The sequence below is a fragment of the Heloderma suspectum genome, chromosome 6 (assembly GCF_057233095.1).
Source record: "Heloderma suspectum isolate Gila_16-S chromosome 6, 16-S_ref, whole genome shotgun sequence".
NCBI lineage: Eukaryota > Metazoa > Chordata > Lepidosauria > Squamata > Helodermatidae > Heloderma > Heloderma suspectum.
Window position 1 is genome coordinate 127,126,148 of NC_139463.1, and position 23,706 is coordinate 127,149,853.

Below are 23,706 nucleotides of genomic sequence, written 5' to 3' on the forward strand. Positions count from 1 at the left end.
CAGCATTTTATAATATTTTATTTATTTGCAAAGACAGAAGCAGAGCAGAAGCGGAGGCAATGCACACCAGGCTTCTGCAAGTGGCTGCCTGGTCTTCCCCTAACCTGCTGCCCTCCAGCTGGCTGCAGATGATGGGAATTGTAGTCCAACACATCTAGAGGGCACCAGGCTGGAGCAGGCACACCCATTGGGACACCAGATATAGGGCCAGCGTCAAGGTTAGGCCTGGTTGGGTGCCTGCCAAGGTCTCACAGCCCAGCGGGGGGGCCCTGACCAGAGCCCCCTGGACTTGCTCCTCCACTTCCCCATTGCAAGCGGCTTGTTCATCTGCCTCTCGCTCTGCCCAGATGGCGGCGGTGGTGGTGAAGAGGGGAAGATGCCACTGCCGACACGCTCCCCGGCTCTCTGCCTGTCAAGCAAACAAGTGGTAGCAAGATGAGGAAGAGCAGCAAGAGCAGCTGGTGACCATGGCAGTGAGAAGGGAAGGGGCCCACTGAGAGTGTCTTGCCCATGGGCCCTCCGAAAACTGGAGCCCGCCGGGACACTAGACAAGAACTCTTATTGTCCCTCTGGAAAAAGAACAGAGCAGCACCAGGAAGTGGCTGACCCCACCCAGGTACAGTTGAATCCAGCGCCACCTACTGACTAAGCCACATAATGACATTATCCACATCAACGGTCTTTGTTGCTCCAAGCATCTCTCTATTTTCAGCACATCCCTGATGTATCAAAGGGTAGGGGGGAGTGCAGGGGAAACAGCTGTTGACCTGTTTGTGATGAACCATCCTGAGCTCCTGTGGTCACTTTTCCTGCTGGGATATTTTTAACACAGCCACAGCAATCCACTTCCCATGGAGAAAGGAGACAAGGGGTTTACGGATGGGGCGGAAAGGAAGACGGGGGGGGGGGAGAAATAAATAGAATTAAATTATACTCTTGGTATAATTACACATGACAAAAAAACAGGGGCTGCTAATGGTATCACTATATCCCTTATGGCAGCCTGTTCACAGAAAAGTCTGCCCATCTCGAGTTCTGTTTTCCGTGTGTGTGTGTGTCTTTATTTCATTCCATACAAGGACTTAATTCAATCCGGGGCTTGGCCACAGAGCATGTGGAGAAATCTTAACAAAATAATGCTTCTGAGCACACACAGAATGTTATTCATTTATTTAGTCCGCCCAAAAACAAAAAGTTATTTGGGCAGATTACAGGTTAAAAGAATAAAAATAGCGCACAATAAAAACAACAACCATCAGCATAAGAACCTAAGAAAGCTGCCTTATACTGAGTCAGACCCTGGGTCCATCTAGCCCAGTACTGCTGACACTGACCGGCAGCAGCAGCTCTCCCTCCAGGGTTTCAGGCAGGATTTTTTTCTAGCCCTACCTTGAGATTCCGGGAATCGAACCTGGGACCTTCTGCCTGCAAAACAGGGGCTTTACCACTGAGCTACGGCCCCTCCTCCAGAAATATAAAGGCAACCATCCCAGCACTTTGGGGGTAAACCTAACTGGTTGAACCAAGAATCTAAGATCTAAACTGCCTGCAAGAAAAGGGACGTCTTTACCTGGCGTCAAAACGATAGTAAAGTGGATGCCAGAAGAGACTCTATGGGGAGGGCATCCCATAAGTGGGGTGCTGCCACCGAGAAGGCAATAAGGGGAGTTGCAATCCATGGCTGGGAATAGTGGGCATTGCAGTCCAGCACAGCTGGAGGGCACCAGGGTGGGGAAGGCTGAACAAGCCAGTATTACTGATAAGTTTTCCCCCACTTAGGGTGCAATCCTGTGCATGTTTAGAGAGTTGTAGGGCTTTTCTCTCTCTAAACCTGTGTAGGATTGCACCCTTACTTACTAAAACTGGGAGGACAGTCTTGGGCACCAAAACTCCTGTCTGGATGGTCAGCACTGCGTTCAGAAGATTGCCATAGCACCACACTTCCCCCGCCCTTTCTAGCCGTTGGGACGCGGAATTCGAAGGTGGACAGAGGTCAGGGACGTTGGTCCTAGTGCTGAACTTCTGAAGTGTTCATAGCCTTGCTGTGATTCACGATTTTCCATCATTGCACAGTTCGGCATGTAGGTTGCATGTCATACACTCTCCCCGCCTGCATCCTGACTAAGCATTTTGGATTGCACCACTCGCTTTAGCTGCCCCTGCTGCCAACTCAGCATCTGATCAGACCCTTGACCCCAGCAAGCGCAGCAAGCACCCGAACTGCTTCCCAAGCAGCTGCATGAGCTGGCCAAGCGTCAGCACTGGGGAGGGGGAAATCCCATAATTCAGCAGCTGGGCACGGCGTATTTTCACATTCTGGTGGGTAAACATTTCCCAGGGTAGACAGGATGCTCCGGATGGCTCAAGTTCTCCATTTTCTCCTGGTAAGAATCTGCTGACTTTTGTCTTCCAGACAAGGTTTAACAGAAGTCAGGAGCTGTGCAAAATGGAGTCCGTTTTCTCTTGTGCTAATTGCACGATGTCCCTCCAGTCCTTTCTTGGGCTTCCTGCCTGTTCTGCCTGTTCATTGGCTTCCAGCACCAGCTATATATCCGCTTCCTCTACCTGGTGTCGTCCAGATGTGTTGGACTACAACTCCCGGAACCCTCCAGTCAGCATGGTCCAACACATCTGGAGGGCGCCAGAGTGGGGAAGGCAGCTGCTATACACCCTCACTTTCAGTGACTTGCCCCCACCTCCAATTTCTCTGCTCTTGCTGCCCCTGCAACCATCTCCCAGGATACCTCTACGAAGGCACCTCCACCTTCAGTGGTCGGTCTCTGCCATGTTTCCCCAATCCTTGCACATGTGGCCAGAACAGTTACTAGACCACAAGGTCTTTTGTTAGGTTGGGCTTATCTTCTCCCTTCACAGTCTTACTGGGGGGTGGGGAGGGGGGAAGAGAGCTGATTCCTGTGTCTCTTCCAAGCTTGGAAACGTGACCAGCTATTTACAAGCTTGTTTGACCTTCCAGTTCCTGCTCGTACAGCGCCTGGCGCAGTGGTGGTACTCGATATATTTTTAGTTCTAGTTGTAGCGGGGGGGGGGGTGAGTTGGTCTCCTTTCTAGATGCGCTTGGCAGGTGCCCACTTCCTCTGGACATCCTGCATTAGAGGTGGTGGCAGCAGGAAACGGGATCTTGTGCAAAGGCTCATGCACAGGACCTCCAGCTCCTTCCTCGAAGCGTGTGACTACAGGAAACAGGTGCACAGCGCTGGTACACAGCCAGCACCGCCTCCTCGGCAAATGAGTCATCCCATGGCAGGATGCCCCGTGGCTGCCTAGGGCAGCAAACGGGCCCCTCTCATCGGGCATCGGGCGTTTCCTTCTGGGAACCTTCACGTGTTTCGCATGCAGGCAACGTGCTGAAGTTTTTCAAGATGAATGTAAGTTGTCTTGCAGAAGGTGGCTGAAGACAAGGAATGAGATCTTCCAGCATGGCTACAGGTTTCCCCGGAATGTGATGCTGCTGCTGCGTTAGATCCCCATCCATTTAAAAATTGCGCTAAGCCTTCGATATTGGGCAGAGAGGCAAATGTAAGTAAAATATGTATTTTCAGAAAAACAAACAGTAAGAAAGGCTTGCTGGTTGATGAGAAAGTCCCCCCCCACACACACACACACAATTCATAGTTGGGCAATAGCTTTATTAGTACCAATCGAACTTCCACAAGAATGTGCAAGCTTTCAGGTTCTCCAGAACTCTTCACCAGACTTGTTGATACACAAAGCAGAGGGATGGGGAAGGAAACAAAAAGGTCCAAAAATTTGGCCAAATGTCATGGCCATGCAGCCTGTAGTTTAGATAGACCCAGTTTTAAAATGGAGATTTGCAGTCTGAATGAATGAGTCACTGAACCTGATGAAGAGTTCTGGGGAATCTGAAAGCTTGCACATTTTTGTGCAATTTTGGTTGGTCCTAATAAAGCTATTGCCCAACTGTGGATTTTAATCAAAATAGTCACTGTAGAAAAAACAACAACTGTATTTGTACACATGTCAGAGTGTTGTAGTGGCTAGAGTGTTGGATTGGGAGTTGGGAGATCCGGGTTCTAGTCCCCACTCGGCCATGGAAGCTCACTGGGTGACTTTGGGCCAGTCACAGACTCTCAGCCCAACCCACCTCACAGGGTTGTTGTTGTGAAGATAAAACGGAGGAGGACTATGTATGCCGCCTTGGGTTCCTTAAGGAGGAAAAAAGGCGGGATATAAATGTAACAAATAAATTACATTTATTTATTACATTTATATCCTGCCTTTTTATTTATTTTATTATAAATAAATAAAATATGCAAGTTGTACATATACATATTTTCCCAGTTGGATGCATTTTCCTTAGCTGCCCCATATCACTGGATTATCCTCTCCACCCCACACCATAGCCTGGCTGACTCCATCTATCCCTGTCTTCATCGTGTTCAAAGACTCATCCCTTTGCTCAGCCTTCATATGATTTGCAGCTTCTCTCCCTTCCATCTCACTCCTTCAGTGATTTCTCTCTTGGCCTCAGCTTTCCATCTCAGTAAAATGGGGATCATAATAATGATCGACCTTCTTATAAGGATCATGGGGAGCGTGTGCGTGTAGCGTGTTCAACATTCTAAAGAGCTATGTCAATGCTGCTGCATTTCCATCTTCATCTTTCCCATCAGGGCTCCAGGTAAAACAATTACGCTGCTCAAGCACCTTCCTTGGTTCCATCTCCATGCTGGTAAAACTACATCGGTTGAATTTCTAACTGTCATGCATCAATTCAATGATAAAGGCACAGAAGCCCGCCCTCCGCCCCCCTTCTCCAGAGCTGCAGTCATTTTAATAAAGAAGGAAATAAACTCCAAAGTCCATTAGCATAAGGCCTTTATTAGGCCAACTCAAAGATCACAAAAAATGTGCAAGCTTTTGAGATCGCCATATCTCTTCATCAGGCAAGATATTACAAAACGCAGGTGGGCAGACATCTTGAAAGCTTGCACATTTTTTGGTGACCTTTGGGATGGCTAAATAAAGGTCTGACACTATATGGATTGTGGCATTTTTCTTACAGCAAGGAAATCAATCACTGTGCTCCCCCCTGCTGGCCTCCTGCTGGCTCCCTCCTGCTGGCCTGCTGAAGATGACGCCACGATGGGTGCCTCATTCACTAGTGGAGTGGGTGGGGAACAACACACAATTCTTGGGCAGGAACCAGGGGCCGCCACAACTCAGGACATGATGTTGGATGGCACCCGGTTCTTCTGGGGATTCATTTGGCTCATGTTCAGGATCCGATTAATTGTCATGTTTGGGATCAGGAGGACTTTCCTCCCCTCACACCCCGGCCCTGCTGCCTTCCACAGCTCAGAATGTTCATCCGTGGCACGGGGGCGGCGGGTCAGGTAGTTTCGCCTTCCCTGGCTGCGCGTGGTGCGGCTGAGCCAGCGAAACAGGCAGAGGTGTAAGCGCTGACAGAAGTCAATGTACAGCAGCCTTTCCCACCCTGGTGCCCTCCAGATGTGTTGGACTGCAACTCCCATCAGCCCTATCCAGCATGACCAATGGTTAGGGATGATGGGAGCTGCAGTCCAAAACATCTGGAGGGCATCATGTTTGGGAAGGCTGGCCCTGTGCTATCCTGAAATGCTGAGGTCATTCAAACAGCAGCTTGAGTCCAGACTTCATTGAACGTAGTTCCCATTGAAATCAATGCACCCAACTAACTTTTCCCATTGATGTCAGTGGGACCAGAGTCTAACAGACCCATCCTGTACCCAGCACAATGTAGCGATGCCAGCAAACCAACCCAGTCGTGTCAGCACAGCCATGCAGGGGCCTCTCCAGACCAACGCAGGCTCCCTTACCCAACAGTTGGCACCCGCTCAGGCACACGCCCTGCGACCATGCTTACACCGAGACCTTAAGCAACATCTCAGTCCACGTCTGCCAGCTTCGTAATGCCTTGTTCCACCTCCTCATGGACTGCACTCCTCAGGCCCCCCTTCATGCTCATGTCTCTGGCCCCTCCCAAGGGCCTCGGGAGTCAAGTGATAGAGATAAATCTGTCCCCGTGCACCAGATGTTCATCTGCAACACAAGTCGTGATCCACTTATGAACGCTTTTGGCCACACTGTGTGGACAAAACAGCGCTGGCTAGACCAGCCTTCCCCAACCTGTGTTGGGGTTGGATTACAACTCCCATCATCCCTGGCCAGCATGCTGGCCAGTTGGGGAAGGCTGTGCCAGACAGTGCACAGCTGGACCCCTCATCAAACAGACCCCCATCTTTGAAGGTCTGTGGTGACAGATACACCCATAGCATCAACACACGTGGCACGTTATACAAAAGAGAGGTCTTTGCCCCAAGGCGCTTCCAGTCTAAATCTAGACTTCTGGGGTGCATATGCAGCTCCCCCCTGCCCCTCCCAGAAGATACAAATCCAGATATCAAATGACAAACTGAGGTCTTTGGGGGGTTCAGGTGTTGGGGACAGAGGGCTTATAAGGGAGCCATGGACTAGATGGGAGTAAAACTTTGGTTCACAAGCAGACCTGTCTTTCCTGGATAGCAGGAAATTTTTGCTGCCTGGAGCCTAAGATGCAGACAGTTATGCGGATAACACTGTGGTCAAGCTGTGGAACAACGGACCAGCATGGGGGAAAGTTGCAGTGTTTGTTACTCCCTGCAGCTAGCAGCTCCATGAGTCCAGAGTGTTCCCATGTACCTTGATCAGGCCTAGGGTAACACCAGCTGCCTAAAACGATGGGAAGAGACTGTTTTTGCAGGTTTCTCCTCACCCAATAGGTCTTTCACCAATCCAGAACCAAATTTCTAATTGGCAACTAAGAGGAAGGAAAAAGACCAATCAGAAGGCAGGAACGTTTAGGGGAGTCAGTGGATCAAAAAGTGACAGCACCCTAGGAAAGGGACTTCGTCCATTTCGTTTCCTTTTTGCATAGCTCTGGTTTTTGCTAACAGATTTTTGCTAGCTTTGGGGCCGTAGTTTGCATGTTTGTCTTCTTCTTGAGAGAGCAGGGAACATCATACTTTGGCGGTGTCTGTCCTTCAGTTTTTAAGGCACACCTGGCCATCTTTTCTGAACTTGCTTTTGGGGGCTGGATGCTGAGCTCCTGAACGGCTTGGTTTAGTTTTCCCCTTCTGTTTCATTTTACTTAGGCTCAGACTTCACCACCCTTTTCATTTTATTTTGGAACATTTCTTCCCTTTCTACTTAATGTTCCCATCTGGAGTTTGCTGGGTCCTACACCTAGGTCCCTGGGAAAGGTCTCCTCAGGGTCCACAATAACCTGTTCCTCAGATCTCTGCTTGGGATAGGTAGCTATAATTGTCCTTTTCCTTCCCCCCTTCCTTTTCCTTAAAGGTTTGGACTATACTGCTACACAGTTTGGACTATACTGCTATACAGTTGGGAGCTTAAAGAATTGTATTTAACTAGTTTGGACTGGTGGGAGTTTAAGTGGAGGTAAGTAACAATTCAAACTGCTGCTAGTTTGGCCTACTATAACTTTTGTATGCTCTAATATAGTTTTTCTAATATACTTTCCTAATAAGCCTCAGCAAGAGTTAAACTGTAGTTTACTTTGCATGATGTAATTTTTTCATGAGCCACCATGAACAGAGCATGGTTACAATTGTATTTTCTCACATGCAGTTGTATGTTTCACATTTCACTTCTGCATGTGATTTTTTTTGCATTTACTTTTCCCTGCGAGCCATTCATATCTTAATACTTTCCTGTGTGGCATGTTACTATTTTTCATAAGTTGAAGCACTGTTTTCGTGCTTAGGTTTTAAAATATATTTTCAACTATATCGAACTTTTAAATAGCTTTGGGGCAACTCTGGTTATACTCTCTCACCCCTTGGGGCACAGCTGGAACCTCATTTTCAGTTCACAGTCCGTTTTATTATCACAATGGACAAATTCGTGGACAAATTCCTGGAGGAGAAGGCTATAAATGGCTGCTAGTCCTGACAGCTATATGCTTCCCCAGTGTCAGACGAAGGATGCCTGTGTAGACCAGTGGGTGGGGAACATGGGCTCATGTCCTGTGTGTGGGTTTCCCGTGGGCAGCTGGTTGGCCACTGTGTGAACAGAATGCGGGACTGGCTGGACCATTGGTCTGGTCCAGCTTTAGGGCTCTTCTGATGTTCTTATGTTTAACAACAAGCCTGCAAAGTGGGCATTCGGCTGGGGTAGCCCAAGGCCACCTGGTGAGTCTCATGGCTAAAAGGAGCAGGACTGCTACCAGTGTCAACTAGAACATGCAAATAATGCAGAAGGCCAAGTTAGACCATCGCTCAGTGTCACCTACTACCCTGACTGGCAGCAATGGGTCTCCCAGGGTGCAAACAGGGAGTCTTTCCCGGCCTTACCTGCGGATGCTGGAGACTGAACCTGGGACCTTGTGCATGCAAAGCATCTGGCCAGCCACTGAGGTACAACCCTTCCATCCATGCCGTGTGTGTTCATCTTTCTCCAGGCTCTTACATCATGCCGTTTTTCTTCTGCTGTTGTAAATCAAACAAAGAATTTCTAGTTCTGCACAAAATTATAGGTTTTTTTTTAATTTTATCTCAAATTAGCAGCCCCTGTATCAGGGCTTCAACAGGACTCTGGCTCTAGTTCAGAGCTAAACTTCTGGGGAAGAAACTGAAAGAAACTTGAACGACAAAGAAAAGGAGGAAAGTGTGGAAGGGCAAACTACAAATGGACAGACTACAAACAGCCCTAAGTAGATGTTTTAGAATTCTGCTTGTTTTGCTGCTTGACTTTGAAGTTAAGACTATTGCAGTGGTTACAGCAGGGGTGGAAAAATGCAGCAACAATTCCCTCTCCTGTACAGATATTTAAGGTATAGGACCCCTGGTGTCCTGGGTATCTGTGCTCCAGTGACTTCCCAGTGAGGGCTATGGATACATGTAACTGGAACACAATGCAAAGCTAAGGAGCAGGCCAAGAATAATATTGATTATTTCTTGAGTGCCTAAAAGGAAAATTAGGCAGCGCATAATATCAAAACATAAACTTAAAAAGAAAGCAGAGTTGCAGGGGGTGGGGCGGGAGAATAGCAACAGGCTTACAAGCGAGCCTTCCTCACGCTGGCGCCCTCCAGATGTGTCGGACTACAAGTCCTACCACCCCCAGCCAGTTCCCATCATCCCCCAGCATGCTTCTCAAGGAAGCATGCCTGGCTGCCTAGACCACCCTTCCCCGACCCGCCGCCCTCCAGATGTGTCGGACTACAAGTCCCGTCATCCCCGCCAGTTCCCATCATCCCCCAGCATGCTTCCCAAGGAAGCATGCCTGGCTGCCTAGACCACCCTTCCCCAACCCGCCGCCCTCCAGATGTGGCGCGCTGCAACGCCCATCCAGCACATCTGGAGGGCGCCAGGTCGGCACAGGCTGGCCTACCCGATGTGACCGCCTGGGGCCTGGCACGGCGCGCCCGGCCCTGCCGAGGGCTCCCGAAGCCCGGGAAGGAGGCGTGGCTTCCCGCCGCAGGCCCCGCCCCTTTCGCAGCCTGCCCGCTTCTCGCGGACGCCGGTGCGCGCGCTGCGTGGGGGGCGCGACTCCTCCCTCCCCCGCCAGCCGGCCCCGCGGCAGGAACAAAGGGTGTTTTGCGGGGGGGGGGCAGGGAGATCTCGGGGGAAAGCGGGGAAGGCGCGCGTGTGTCGAGTGCTGCATCTCCGAGACTGGGGGATGCGGGGGGGCCGAGATACCCAGGTATAAGCAGGGGGCGGCGCGATCCCCCCCGCATTAGAAAACGCTTGCAGTAGCTGACTGCGCGCGCGGATGCGTGATTCTCTCGGGGCGTGCCCCCACTCTTTGGGAGAAGGGCCCCTGGAAAGGAGCATCTTCCCAGCCTGAAAACACGCCCGGATCTGCCTCTCGCTCTCGGCTCCAGCATTTTCTGCTTATCCTCCGCGTCTGAGCCGGGGGAGCGCTGTGCACAAACACCCCCCCACTACTTCTCGTGCCCGATCCGGAAAGGTTCTGAGACATCTGGATTACTGGCTCACCTCTGCATGGTCCAATGCACCCTTCCGTGGTCCACCTCTTTGCACAACGCGGAACAAGCATTTGCAACAGCTGATCGAGGGGTGAGTATCTTGGATGAGGGTGGGGGGAGGACCACCTCAGTCAGGAAATAGGTTTGGGGGCAGAAGGGATTGCTGCCATCTCCTAGCACCTGATGACATCTTTCTCTTGAGAGGGACGGTGGGGTGGGGTGAAGAAACCCAGATTTTGCACATGCTCAGAGGTACTCTTGTCTTCGTATATGCAGGAGCTGAGCTGTGGGAGGCCAGCATCCACAGTTGGACAATACATTTATTAGGACCCGACCAAAATGCTGCAAGATATTGTGCAAGCTTTTGGGTTCTCCAGAACTCTTCATCCGGCTCAGTGGTAAAAAAGCAGGGGATGGGGGAAGAACAGAAAAGGCCCAAAATTAGGCCCAAAGTTGTAGCCGCTGAGGTCTGCAGGTTCGCCCCAGTTGCCAAATGGAGATTGCAGATGGAATGAATTATTCTCTGGGAGATGGTGCAGGTTTATGATTACACCTAACATTGTGGGACAAAAAAGCAGTGGCTTAGCACCCCCCCCCCCATTTCTGAAAACATACTCAGACCCGTCTCTTGCTTTCGGCAAAAGACGTGGGTTCCTGCGTAGGCAGAGCGCAGAAGTAAAGAGAAACATGACAGTCTTTACATTAGCAAAGCTGGAGCTTAATTCTAGGTGGTGCGCCAGGGAGAAAAGTCTACTGAAGCCAAACTGTGTGTTACCAAGCGGCTGGGGGAGATGGAGCCCTCACCCTGCAAACTCCCTCTTCAGGTGGTAGAAATCATCTCCCCTTGGTGTAGATGGCTGAGGGCACAATCCCGTGCATGCTTAGACAGGAAATGGCAGGGCTGGCTGGGGCATGCTGGGAGTTGTGGGACCTTTTCCTATCTAAACATGCCTAGGATTGCGCCCAAACTACAGCATTTTCCAAGGCGCGTAAAAACCAAAGATGGTTTCTCCATGAGGGGCAGGGTGGGGGTGGGGGGAATCTGAAATCCACAGCTGAGTAATACCTTTGTTAGGCCCAACCAAAATTACCACACAAGATTGTGCAGGTGTTGGGTTCTCCAGATCTCTTCATCGGGCTGGGTGGTCAAAAGCGGAAGATGGAGGAAGAACAGAGAAGCCCCCAAATTAGGCCAGTTGTGGTAACCGCGAGGTGTGGTGGTCCGGAAATGTGACGCCCTCTTCCAGTTCTACTCGTGCTTCCTGGTGGGAGCAGAAAAGCCAGGAAAGGGTTGGATAAACTTCATTGGAATGGCCACCTGAGTAATTAGGAACCCTTAGCTACATTAGATTATGCCTGCTTTTTCTGCATCTTTCTCCTGCCCCTGCAGTATCCATGCCGGTCCCCGCAGTGCTTCACCCCGAGCCACCTGACGGAGGCTGGGGGTGGGTGATTGTGCTGGCAGCTTTCGGCCAGTCGGCCTTGGTCTTCGGTGTGATCCGCTCCTTCGGGGTCTTTTTTGTGGAGTTTGTGGCACACTTCGATGAGTTGTCTGGACGCATCTCCTGGATCACGTCCATCGGGATCGCCATGCAACAGTTTGCCAGTAAGTGGAGGGAAGGCAAGGGAGGCGCCCTCAAGGCCATAGGACCTTCTTGGGGAAGTTTCTGTCTGATGGCAGTGAGGAAGTATTATCCTAGATGTGCTGAAAGCAGCCTGTCAGCATCCTCCTCCTCCATTGGCTGCGATGCTGTGATGTCATGGAAATCTTTACAACCATTCTAACAGCTGTAATGTGGCCAAGAGGGTACAAAGAATCAACGGTAGAATCTTGGCAGAGGTTATGACTCCTCTGGAAGAATTGAAAGATTGGTTTTTTGGAGAAGGGCTAGTTCTTTGGAAAGACAGTGTGGTGAATGGTTTGAGTGTTGGGCTGGGACTCGGGAGATCTGGGCTCTAGACCACTCTTGGCCACGATGAAGCTCATTGGGTGAATTTGGGCCAGTCACTGACTGTCAGCTTACCTCACAGGCTTGTTGTGAGGATAAAATGGAAAGGAAGAGGATCATGCAAGCCATTTGAGCTCCTTGGAAGAGGAAAAAGGGCGGGGTGTCAATATAATAATAAATAAACAGGTGGGAGGGGGAACCAGGGTTCAGGTCCATGGCAGTACCTGGTGGTCCATATTGCTGGAAGAGTGGATAGAAGCACTTGGCACCCATTTCTGTTCTAAACGGGGAATCTGATTGTTCTCTATTTGATGAAAATGCAGCGACTAGAATCCGTTCTTCTTGGCAGGTCCCGTGGGAAGCGCCCTGAGCTCTCGCTATGGGGCACGCCCGGTCGTCATGGCCGGTGGGTTTTTCTCGGCCTTGGGGCTCCTCTTGGCGTCGTTTGCCACCTGCCTGGCCCACTTGTACTTCTGCATTGGGCTTCTGTCAGGTATGTTCTCCTTGGAAATTGCATCACATGTCTACAATCCAGTTACCTGTGTGCATTGTTGAAGGTGTCTGCATCAAAGCGATCCACTTCTTACCCCGATTTGGCAACAGCAACATGTTATGGCAAATCAGCCTTCCACAACTGGGCGCCCTCCGGATGTGTGGGACTACAACTCCCATCATCTCCAGCCAGCTGGCTGGAGGTGATGGGAGTTGTAGTCCCACACATCCGGAGGGCACCTGGATGTTGAAGGCTGCAGGAAATTAAGTCTGTGTCTTTCTGCTTGATTGGCATTCATTTTGCTTCCACGATCCAAAGAATGGAAATCTTTTTGGGCAAAGACTGGGGGAAATGGAAAGGGATGGGCACAGATGGGAGGACAGCAGTAGAGAAGGAGAGCCAGTTCTCTCAGGAGATGGCTGCCATCAACTGAGGCAACTTCCAGGGATCCGGGTGGCAATTTCCCCCTGGCACCCACCAGGGTCGCCCCCCTCCCCACTGCTGTGCCACCAAATTTGCCATGGGTTTGATGGTGGGGGCCGCAAAAAGGCCGAAGGGGCCCCATGTGGCCCACGAGTGCCTGTAGCCCCACCCCTGGACTTTCAGGACAGCTGGATGTTCCAGGAAGATGCAGAGTTAGGCCTTGTTCAAGATGGCTGCCATAAGGAAGCAGCAAAGTGTCTTTCAAAATGGCTCTCACTGAGGACAGTTACCACGACGTAGTGGATTATTGAGGGGGGTGAGGAGAGGAGGAGTTGGGCCTTATTCTTGTTACACAGGGAGGAACTGCTTCAGTGGAGGTAAGCCATCTTGGAAAAAGCTAAACAGGGTCCATCGGTTGCCTGTGGTGACCTCGCTTGGTTGGCTGCAGGGAAGCTGAAGGAGGAAGTGGACAGGCCTCTCACTACTCATGGTGTACCTCTGTCCCTTGGCAGGTTTCGGCTGGGCATTGGTCTTCACCCCTTCTATGGCCTCCGTGGCTCGTTACTTCAAGAAGCGCCGGACGCTGGCCACGAGCCTGGCCTTGACTGGGGTGGGGCTCTCTTCTTTTGCCTTCTCCCCGCTCTTCCAACTCCTGGTGGACGTCTACGCATGGCGCGGGGCCCTCATGATTGTGGCAGGAATGTCCTTCAACCTGATGGTCTGTGGGGCCCTTATCCGGCCGCTGACCCTGACGGAGGACCAGCCCCAACCAACAAGGGGAGACCTGGGTGGGCAGTGTTGGAAGAAGTTCTCCTCTCTTTTTGGCCTGCACCTCCTGTCTCACTGGCCTTTCATGAGGTTCGTCCTTGCTGTGACCCTTGTCAATACAGGATATTTCATCCCCTACATCCACCTTGTGGCCAGGGCAAGAGAGCTGGGCTTCAGCGAATACCAGGCCGCCTTCCTGATGTCAGTGGCAGCTGTGGCTGACCTGTGCGGCCGCCTCTTCTCCGGCTGGCTGGGAAACTGCCGAGCGTTTCGGCTGATCCACATCTTGGTGACCTGGACGTTTCTGACGGGTGTCTCCTTGCTGCTAATTCCATGGGGCCGCAGCTACCCTCTTCTGGTGGCAGTCAGCCTCAGCTACGGCTTCTTCTCCGGAGCCCTGACGCCGGTGGTCTTCTCCATCATCCCTGAGATCGTGGGCATCGGGAACATCTTCAGCTCCATGGGGCTGTTACAGATGATAGAGAGTGTTGGGGGGCTTCTGGGGGCTCCCCTCTCTGGTAGGTAGCACTCCGGACCTCCTTTGCCAGCAGAAATAATTCTTCTGACACACACACGATTACGCCCCCTGCAGGTGTTGGCTTCATCCTGGGCTCAGCTAAAAACCAGTTCCCACCTGGTGCTATAATCAAGAGCACAGCTGAGCATGTGCCAAAGATATTTCTCTTGCCACCAGAACCAGGGCCCTGTATCCTGCCCATGTAGGTTTGGTGGCTGGGCTTTTCCAGCAAGATTGAATCTGCCCCCATCCGCAGCGTCTCTGTCTCTCAATTAAGCACCGAACTGAGTCCTGCGGCAGGGCTGGCGAACCTCTTTTGGCCCACGGGCAGACTTCACCTCCAGAGAAGCAACCTGGGCCTGCACCCCAGGGGTGGGCGGGGCCAAAGACCAGCATGTTTTAGCTTCAGGCTCTTCCTGCCAGCAACTGGGTCGTGGAAGAGGCATTTCAAACTTCTCGAATGAAGGAAAAGCCACACGAAGGCTGCCAAACCCATTAATTTGCCGTCAGGGAAACGGGTGGGGCCATCTGGCCCTGAAGGCCGACCCCCCTGCCCTGCCACCTGGACCGTGGCTGCCTCCGTCTAGGAGACCTGTCTGAATGAGGAGCTCCTGTTAAGAAAGTGTGACTGCCTGAAGGCCCGACCAGCGGAGGCTGGTGGCTGCGAGGTCAGTGGGGTGGGGAATCCGCTCCAGGTTCCAGTCACAACTCTAAAGGAGGTCTGCAACTTGGATAGCTCCTTTAGAGTTCTGACTGGAACCCAGAGCGGATTCCCTGCCCCACTGACCTCGCAGCCACCAGCCTCCGCTGGGTCCTACCGCTTGTACATTCTAGGTTGGCCTTGAGGCCTAGACAGCTCTAGGTCACTCTTGTTTTCTCTCCCCCGACCTCTCTTCCAGGTTGTCTGAGGGACGCAACAGGCGACTACGTGGCCTCCTTCTTGGCTGCCGGCTCCTTCCTCTTGGCTGGGAGCCTCGTTCTGGTCACGGTGCCCAACTTCTCCAGCTGCCTGGCCTCGCCCGCTTTGCAGGACCCTGGCGCCAAGGCAGAGGCTGGGGAGGGCACTCCCTTGGCGTCGGCGCCTCTTCCCGGGGGGGTCCTCTCCTCTGACCACTCCCACCACCCATACAAGGTGATGTGTGAGTCAGAGAAGCCTCTGTCAGCCAGCTGATAATTGTGTTGGAGTCCGGAGGGACTTGAGCCGGTCGCAGGATCTGGAGTAGAGAGCAGAGATAACAGCACTTTCGGGACCAGTGCAACGTGCACGCATCTCTCTGTGTGTCTATTTCCCGAGGAAAACAAGGGGCTGGTGTCTGTTGGAGCAGCTGGGAAAGTGTCTACGTGTCTGTGCCTTAATTGATTCCACCTTTACTCTCAGCCGCCCAAAAGGACGGGGTGCACAAAAACAGACGGATTACTATTGTGGGATGAACTTTGCACCCTGGAGGAATGCCCATGGTAGCTCTGCTGTGTGTGAGCGCTGGCATTCCTGTCAACCCCCTGCCAGCCACAGGGGACTCTATACCTTTTCCTCCACTCTTCTAGAACGGGACTCTGTGTACCTCCCCCGACCCCTTCGTCTTGGAGAAGGGCGCAGAATCCCCCGGCGTGGGCCTGATTCAGCCTCACAGCCCTGCCTCCAGGGGGAATCCCCACTGTAGGGGCTTGGTGGAAAGATTTGGCCTCCCGTCGAGCATTTACCAGAACAGCTGGGAAAGGGGCATTCCCTTCTCTCATGCTCTACAGCCCACTTCTGGGCAAGGGATGAAGCTGCTGCCCCAGCGTGTTCCACCTGCATCCCTGCCCCACGCCCCCATGATGGCTCAGCAGAAGGGGTTGCTTCCCACCCACCCCCTTTGCTTGGCAACATTGTGTTTGGGCTGTGTTCCTTGGAAAAGCAGGCAGGAACTGTTCTTCCTGGGCGATGTGCATGCGCGTGTAGCAACAGGAGCACAAAACCACCTTTGTGGGCCATGCACTCAGTGACAGGAACTAGCCGGGGCTGGAAGGCACTGCTAGCATGCAAGCTTTCTCTCCCAAGCGAGATGCAAGGAGGCAGTAATCTATCCACCACCACCCCTTGCCTCATCCACACTCCAATATGTCTAGGAGAGCAAACTGTAGCTCTTCGATGCACTCACAGCCAGCACATCAGAGGAACTCTGCTCCAGAGTTACCGCGCCTCTAGGGTCTGTGCCTGTCACCTCCCCAGTTTGGAAAGATTCTTCATCACTCACAGCAAGCTGATGTGTTTTCTGCCTTGGAAGCATCGCAAAAGGCAGTGTGAAATCATTCCAGTGCATGCTGATGTGGTCATGGGAATCCTCCCACTGTCCCAAATTGTGTTTTGGCAGCATGGCCCAACAAACCGATGAGCGAAGCCATAGTGAGGGTGGACTTGACTGGTGCTTTTGCGACGTTAGTTTGACATTCCCTCCCTCACACAACCACACAGTATCCTGCCTTTCACTTTCTTATAAACACAGGGTTCCAAGTCCCGCAACCCAGTCAGTTTGCCAACATTTGAAAATGGGTGTTAAAGGGAGAATGCACATCTTCAAGCTGGCAAGAGAGCCCCTGGTCTCTGTTCCCCTTAATTATGGGAACCATTTCTTAGCTTTGTACAAGGACTTAAATCCTGTGTCCACCACCTAACTGCCAGAAGGAACATTTAGCTGAAAGAGTCTTCCCCAACCTGGTGCCCTCCAAATGTGTGGGACTGCCACTTCATTTTTATTAATTTAATATTTTTAAGTCTGTGAAATAAAGTTACAAGAAATCAACTAGTGAAACTGGTTTGGGCTGTTTATCTAATTTCCAAGATAGGGGGTGGGGGATTTCCCAGGCTCCAGATTCCTGAGCTATTCCAATGGTTTGAGACATGAAGCAGGAAAAATGAAGAATTTGGTGCCGGAGGTGTATACCAGCTTTTGCAGAATGCTAAATTTGGCATCGTCGAGTTTTCTGTGTCTTGAAAGCTACCTTAGACTACTGTGAAAGCTAGATGATTTGTAAAACGTGAAGTGTGTTTAGGTAGCGGTAACTTCATTTTTCAGTTCAGCGTTGTAAATATCCATTTTTTCAGTAACTTGCAATTTGTCTTCTGTACCAAAGCCTCTGCTGTCCCGCCACTGACAAGAGTTTTGTGAAGCCCCAACGCTAGCACACACCTGTGCCAATCCTACATCCGTGTACTTTCTATCCATTGGTCAAATACTGAACTAGCCAGGATGACTGAAGCAAATTCTCCTGGGTTCTTCAGGAAGAGGAGCTGGGACTGGGGAGCTGCGAGCCAGAACTTCTGGACTGAACAGAGCAGCGTCCACTTCTGGCTTTAGGAGAGGGATGGTTAGGAGGATTCTGGGTGCAGGAAGGTTCCTGGGTGCAGGGAGGTCCCAGCAGCCAGAATAGGTAGAATCCAGTGCTCAATTTCTCAGTAGAGAGAGGCTAGGTTTTTATGTGTCTTGCATTGACCTTTCTATGTCTTGCATAGGCCTAGTATCAAGTTTCAGTGTATAGCTCTGGGTAAGGGGGTTGCTTCCTGCACATTCTCAGAGTAATTTCCTTTATTATTCCATCACGGATTCTTTGAAGGCCCCCCAGAATCTAAAGAAAGAATGGGGGAGGTTTTTAGCTTAGAAAACAGGTGATAAGGTGTGTGGGTGGGTGGAGGGACATGATAGAGGTGTACAAAATGATGCATAGCATGAAGAAAGTGGATAGGGTGAAGTTTTCCTCCCTCTCTTGCAGTAGTAGAACCCAGGGTCATCCCATGAAGCTAAGCGGTGGGAGATTCAGGAGAGACAAAACTAAGGATTTCTTCTTCTTCACCTAGTGCAGAGTTAAACTGCAGAACTCACTGCCAGCTTTAAAAGGGAATTGGACCAATTCATGGAGGGGAAGGCTATCGGTGACTAGTCCTCATGCGTATATGCTGCCTCCAGAATCAGAGGCCTTCGTATGACAGTTGCTGGGGAACACGAGCGGGAGGGTGCTCTTGCCCTCCTGGCCTGCTTGTGGGCTCCCCATTGGGGCGCCTAGCTGGGCACTGTGTGAGCAGAATGCTGGACTAGAGAGGCCTTTGGTCTGATCCTGCACAGGTCCTCCTTATGTTCTTACAAAGAACTTGCCACTTCGTTTGGCAGGCAGGAGGCCTCAGCGTGCCACGGTGGTGGACTTTGCTTCAATCTGCCGGTATATCTGTTTGGCCCGGGCCCGCTGTCTGGAATGTCACCCTTGCCCTTTGGAACCTGTTTTCTCTCCTCTGCAATAAAATGCACAGTCCTTCAAAGAAGGAAAGTTCTGAGTGAAAGTGACTGGCAAATTATTTATTTTAAATCATTTTTAGGGCACCTTTGAAAACCCTCTCAAGGCAGCATACAAGATAAAAAAAAACATACAAAAATAAACAAATAAGCAATAAATATACAATAAAATGCTATAAAAATACATTTAATATGTTCACCTATGAAGTTTCTAGCCTTGCATTTGCACTAAAAACAGCCTTTTCCCTTTTCTAAGAATACAAAAGGGTCAGCACAAAACAGTTTAAGGAAGTAGTCCCACGGAGGGAGCAATCCTGTGGCCACTAGACAGCGGCTAGATGGCCACAGGATATGCCATTTTCCGGGAACCGGCTTCAGAGCCCGCGCTCCGAGGTTGGTTCCTGGAAAACTGACCTCCCCCCACTTCCGTGCTGCCTCTGAGGCAGCGTGGAACAGCCCCGTCCTCCCCGCTCACAAGAGGAGCACGGGGGGGGGGGCAGAGAGGGGCGGGGCTGGGGGCGTTCCAGGGCAGGGAGAGCGGAGCTGTGTGTACAACACATCCAATGCGTCATACAGCAGCCTCCCTGCTCCATGCTCCTGTGGCCAAGCAGCTGCAATCGGCTGTCTAGCAGCAAAAGCAGGGCAGGGGAAGCGCGGAGGGAATGATCCCCTCCACGCTTCTCCTGCCCTGCTTAGGATAGGCGGTTGCCTCCAAGTTCGGAGGCAGCCGCCTATCTCGATAGGATTGCGTTAGCGTGCCTTTCTCAACCTGGTGCCCTGCAGAAGCGTTGGGCCTACAACTGCCATCATTCCCATAACCATCAAACCGAGCCATTGGTCACGCTGGCTGGGGATGATGGATGCTGTAGTCCAACCCTTCTGGAAGGCACCAGGTTGGCAAATGGTGTGCTAGCGAGTGAGTCCAAGGAGGAACCTGCTGCTTCAAAGCTGAAGCACTTTGCAAAATGGTATCCCACTGGAGATGGGACTCGGGATCTTTTTGGTCTTTGTAACCCCAGGGAGTAGAGCATGTCCCTGAATGACTCTCTGTTCCCTCTTTCTGAAAGACATCAGCACTGCGGTCTTGCAGCAGTGGCTATATTTCTATGTCATCACATCCTCAGTTTGCTGCCTCTAATAGCCATTTCCTCTGTGTGTATATATACAAATCACCAGGATTAGGGCCCTTAGCGTGGTGGCTCCCACCCTATGGAACGCTCTTCCAACCGAGATCAGGCATCCACCTACACTACTTTGTTTTTGGCATTGGCTGGATACTTTTCAAGCATTTCCTGACTGTTGAGTAAATGCCATCCACTTTTTGATCCATTTGCTTTTCCTGTAACATTTTGTAGATAGATACTTTATTGCTTAAAGCCATAGGCCACCACAATGTACCTTAAAAAAGAGGGAAAGAAAAAGAAAAAACAGTACAGTATAGTCACATATTTGTATATACATAAATTCACACATCCAACAGAATCATCCCTACTAGGCTGTTTGGGCTTTGGCACGTATTTTCCTTGCTGCCAGGGCAAATTTTGCAAATTTTGTAAAAGCATCGGTGCCAGAAAGAACACATATCTTTTCTAAAGGCGTTCTATTTGAGAGGCACTGGGAAATGATGGCAAGAAATTTATGCCTAGGATGGCCATAGAGAGGACATCTTAGTAACAAGAAACATCTTCAACCTCCCCAGACCTGCAGATACAGAGTCTCTGATGGACTGGGGTATTGTCAAATCTTCCCTCCAGGAAGGCAGAGGGCATGCATTGTAGATGCAATGCTGTAAATGATTTCTGTAAGTGGGGCACAGTCAGAGTTGTAAAGTAACTCTCCAGACCAAATGACGTCTTATATAATGGGTACCAGCAAGAATAAGGCATTTGTGAGATTGTAACCAAATCCATCCACTTAGAATAAAGATAATTTTTTTCTTTAAGCCTCTACTTTACTCTGTCAGAAGCAACAGAAGGAAAGGACTCAGTATCAATTCCATAAGCTTGCAATATAGGTCTGGTCAGGTTTACCCAAGACTTTTGGGATGGGGTCTGCAGTTGCTCTTGAAAGCATTTTTTTGGAAGGAGGGAATCACTCATATGGGTCAGCTTGAGCCAATACAAAGCGAAAACAGCATGAATAGATGCTTTAACTGAAACCAATCCCACTTCTACCCTTAGAAATGCCCCAGATGTACTCCAGGGGACAGTTAAGAGGGATCTCATAAAAGAGTTCTGAACCACTTCAAAAATAGAGCCATTCGTGTATCCCCATAGGAAAGGAAAGGTTCCTCCTGTGCAAGCACCAGGTCATTACTGACCCCTAGAGGGACGCCTGCTTATGCTGGTGTTTTCATGGCAGACTATAGCAGGGTGGTTTGCCATTGCCTTCACCTCTGCCCCATACGTCAGTTGTGAAACTACCTTCTTCTGAAATAGCTCAACTGCAGGGGCAACCAAGCTTCCCCCTTGTGATCTAGAGAACTGAAGGAGAGATTGAGTAGACTGGTATGATTTCAGCTTAATTACATCTAGATGTTGTCTCCATGAAAGTTAGGCATTGAAGTTAAGGCCCAAATATCTAAAGTTGTTCATTTGTTCAATGGATTCATTGTCCAGCTTCCACATATGCGTTTCACTTTTCTTCCCAAATACTACAATTTTAGTCTTCACATAGTTAGACAAATGCTCTCTTGTGCAAAACGTACTCAACTTTCTCAAGAACCTTTGCATACCAATTAATGTAGTGGAGAACACTGCAATGTCATCCGGATATAGGAGGACTGAGAGTTTAGCATCCTGAATAGAAGCTGGGAAGCATTCCAGATCACTCAGTTTTTGTACAATGGTGGTGAACGACGAATCCAATGTTCTAAAGATCAACACACCATAGGAACCTGGAATGTAAGATCTATGAGCCAGGGCAAATTGGATGTGGTTATTGGGGAGATGTCAAGATTAAATATAGACATTTTGGGTGTCAGTGAACTGAAATGGACTGGAATGGGCCACTTCACATCAGATGACCACCAGATCTACTACTGTGGACAAGACGACCATAGAAGAAATGGAGTAGCCTTCATATTTAATAATAAAGTGGCTAAAGCAGTGCTTGGATACAATCCAAAAAATGACAGAATGATCTCAATTCAAATTCAGGGTAAGCCATTTAACATCACAGTGATCCAAATATACGCCCCAACCACAGATGCTCAAAAAGCAGAAGTAGATCAGTTCTATGAGGATCTGCAGCACCTACTGGATAGTACGCCAAAAAAAGATGTTATTTTCATTACAGGAGACTGGAATGCTAAGGTGGGTAGTCAAACGACACCTGGAATTACAGGCAAGCATGGTCTGGGAGAACAAAATGAAGTGGGACATAGGCTGATAGAATTTTGCCAAGACAACTCACTGTGCATAACAAACACTCTCTTCCAACAACCTAAGAGACGACTTCATACATGGACTTCACCAGACGGTCGACACCAAAATCAGATTGACTACATCCTTTGTAGCCAAAGGTGGCGGACATCCATGCAGTCGGTAAAAACAAGACCTGGAGCTGATTGTAGTTCAGATCACGAACTTCTTATTGCACAATTTAGAATCAGACTCAAGAGAACAGGGAAGACCCACAGATCAGTTAGATATGAGCTCACTAATATTCCTCATGAATATGCAGTGGAGGTGAAGAATAGATTTAAGGGACTAGATTTAGTAGATAGGGTCCCAGAAGAACTATGGACAGAAGTTTGCAACATTGTTCAGGAGGCGGCAACAAAAAACGTCCCAAAGAAAAAGAAAACCAAGAAGGCAAGACGGCGGTCTGCTGAGACACTGGAAGCAGCCCAAGAAAGAAGGAAAGCAAAAGGCAACAGTGATCGGGGGAGATATGCCCAATTCAATGCAAAATTCCAGAGGTTAGCCAGAAGAGATAAGGAATTATTTTTAAACAAGCAATGTGCAGAAGCAGAAGAAGATAATAGAATAGGAAGGACAAGAGACCTCTTCCAGAAAATTAGAAAGATCGGAGGTAAATTCCAGGCAAAAATGGGTATGATCAAAAACAAAGATGGCAAGGACCTAACAGAAGCAGAAGAGATCAAGAAAAGGTGGCAAGAATATACGGAAGATCTGTATAGGAAGGATAATAATATTGGGGATAGATTTGACGGTGTGGTCAGTGAGCTAGAGCCAGACATCCTGAAGAGTGAGGTTGAATGGGCCTTAAGAAGCATTGCTAATAACAAGGCAGCAGGAGATGACGGTATCCCAGCTGAACTGTTTAAAATCTTGCAAGATGATGCTGTCAAGGTGATGCATGCCATATGCCAGCAAATTTGGAAAACACAAGAATGGCCAACAGATTGGAAAAAATCAACTTATATCCCCATACCAAAAAAGGGAAGCACCAAAGAATGTTCAACCTATCGAACAGTGGCACTTATTTCACATGCCAGTAAGGTAATGTTCAAGATCTTGCAAGGTAGACTCCAGCAATTCATGGAACGAGAATTGCCAGATGTACAAGCTGGGTTTAGAAAAGGCAGAGGAACTAGAGACCAAATTGCCAACATCCACTGGATAATGGAGAAAGCCAGGGAGTTTCAGAAAAACATCTGTTTCTGTTTTATTGACTATTCTAAAGCCTTTGACTGTGTGGATCATAACAAATTGTGGCAAGTTCTTGGTGGTATGGGGATACCAAGTCATCTTATCTGCCTCCTGAGGAATCTGTATAACGACCAAGTAGCAACGGTAAGAACAGACCACGGAACAACGGACTGGTTTAAGATTGGGAAAGGAGTATGGCAGGGTTGTATACTCTCACCCTACCTATTCAACCTGTACGCAGAACACATCATGCGACGTGCTGGGCTTGCTGAAGTCAAGGCTGGAGTTAAAATTGCTGGAAGAAACATTAACAATATCCGATATGCAGATGATACCACTTTGATGGCTGAAAGCGAGGAGGAGCTGAGGAACCTCATGACGAGGGTGAAAGAAGAAAGTGCAAAAGCTGGGTTGCAGTTCAACCTCAAAAAAACCAAGATTATGGCAACCAGCTTGATTGATAACTGGCAAATAGAGGGAGAAAATGTGGAGGCAGTGACAGACTTTGTCTTTCTAGGCGCAAAGATTACTGCAGACGCTGACTGCAGCCAGGAAATCAGAAGATGTTTACTTCTTGGGAGGAGAGCAATGACAAATCTTGATAAAATAGTGAAGAGCAGAGACATCACACTGGCAACAAAGGTCCGCATAGTTCAAGCAATGGTA

The 23,706-nt window shown here is 49.8% G+C and overlaps 1 protein-coding gene and 1 long non-coding RNA gene across 2 annotated transcripts; one reads left to right on the forward strand and one right to left on the reverse strand.

Annotated features, from left to right (window-relative positions):
- LOC146343138 (uncharacterized) lies at positions 1–9,518 on the reverse strand. The gene is made up of 3 exons (XR_014783995.1): positions 9,412–9,518; positions 8,373–8,507; positions 1–409 (listed from the first exon to the last, which is right to left on the reverse strand). It is a non-coding gene; the product is annotated as an uncharacterized LOC146343138 (long non-coding RNA).
- A 10-nt stretch (positions 9,519–9,528) lies between these two features.
- Positions 9,529–18,467, forward strand: LOC146343139 (monocarboxylate transporter 13-like). The gene is made up of 5 exons (XM_084806701.1): positions 9,529–10,100; positions 11,400–11,615; positions 12,308–12,451; positions 13,387–14,160; positions 15,059–18,467. Exons 2-5 carry the CDS (start codon positions 11,405–11,407, stop codon positions 15,328–15,330), a joined length of 1,401 nt encoding a protein of 466 aa, XP_084662827.1. The 5' UTR covers positions 9,529–10,100; positions 11,400–11,404; the 3' UTR covers positions 15,331–18,467.
- The last annotated feature ends 5,239 nt before the right edge of the window (positions 18,468–23,706 follow it).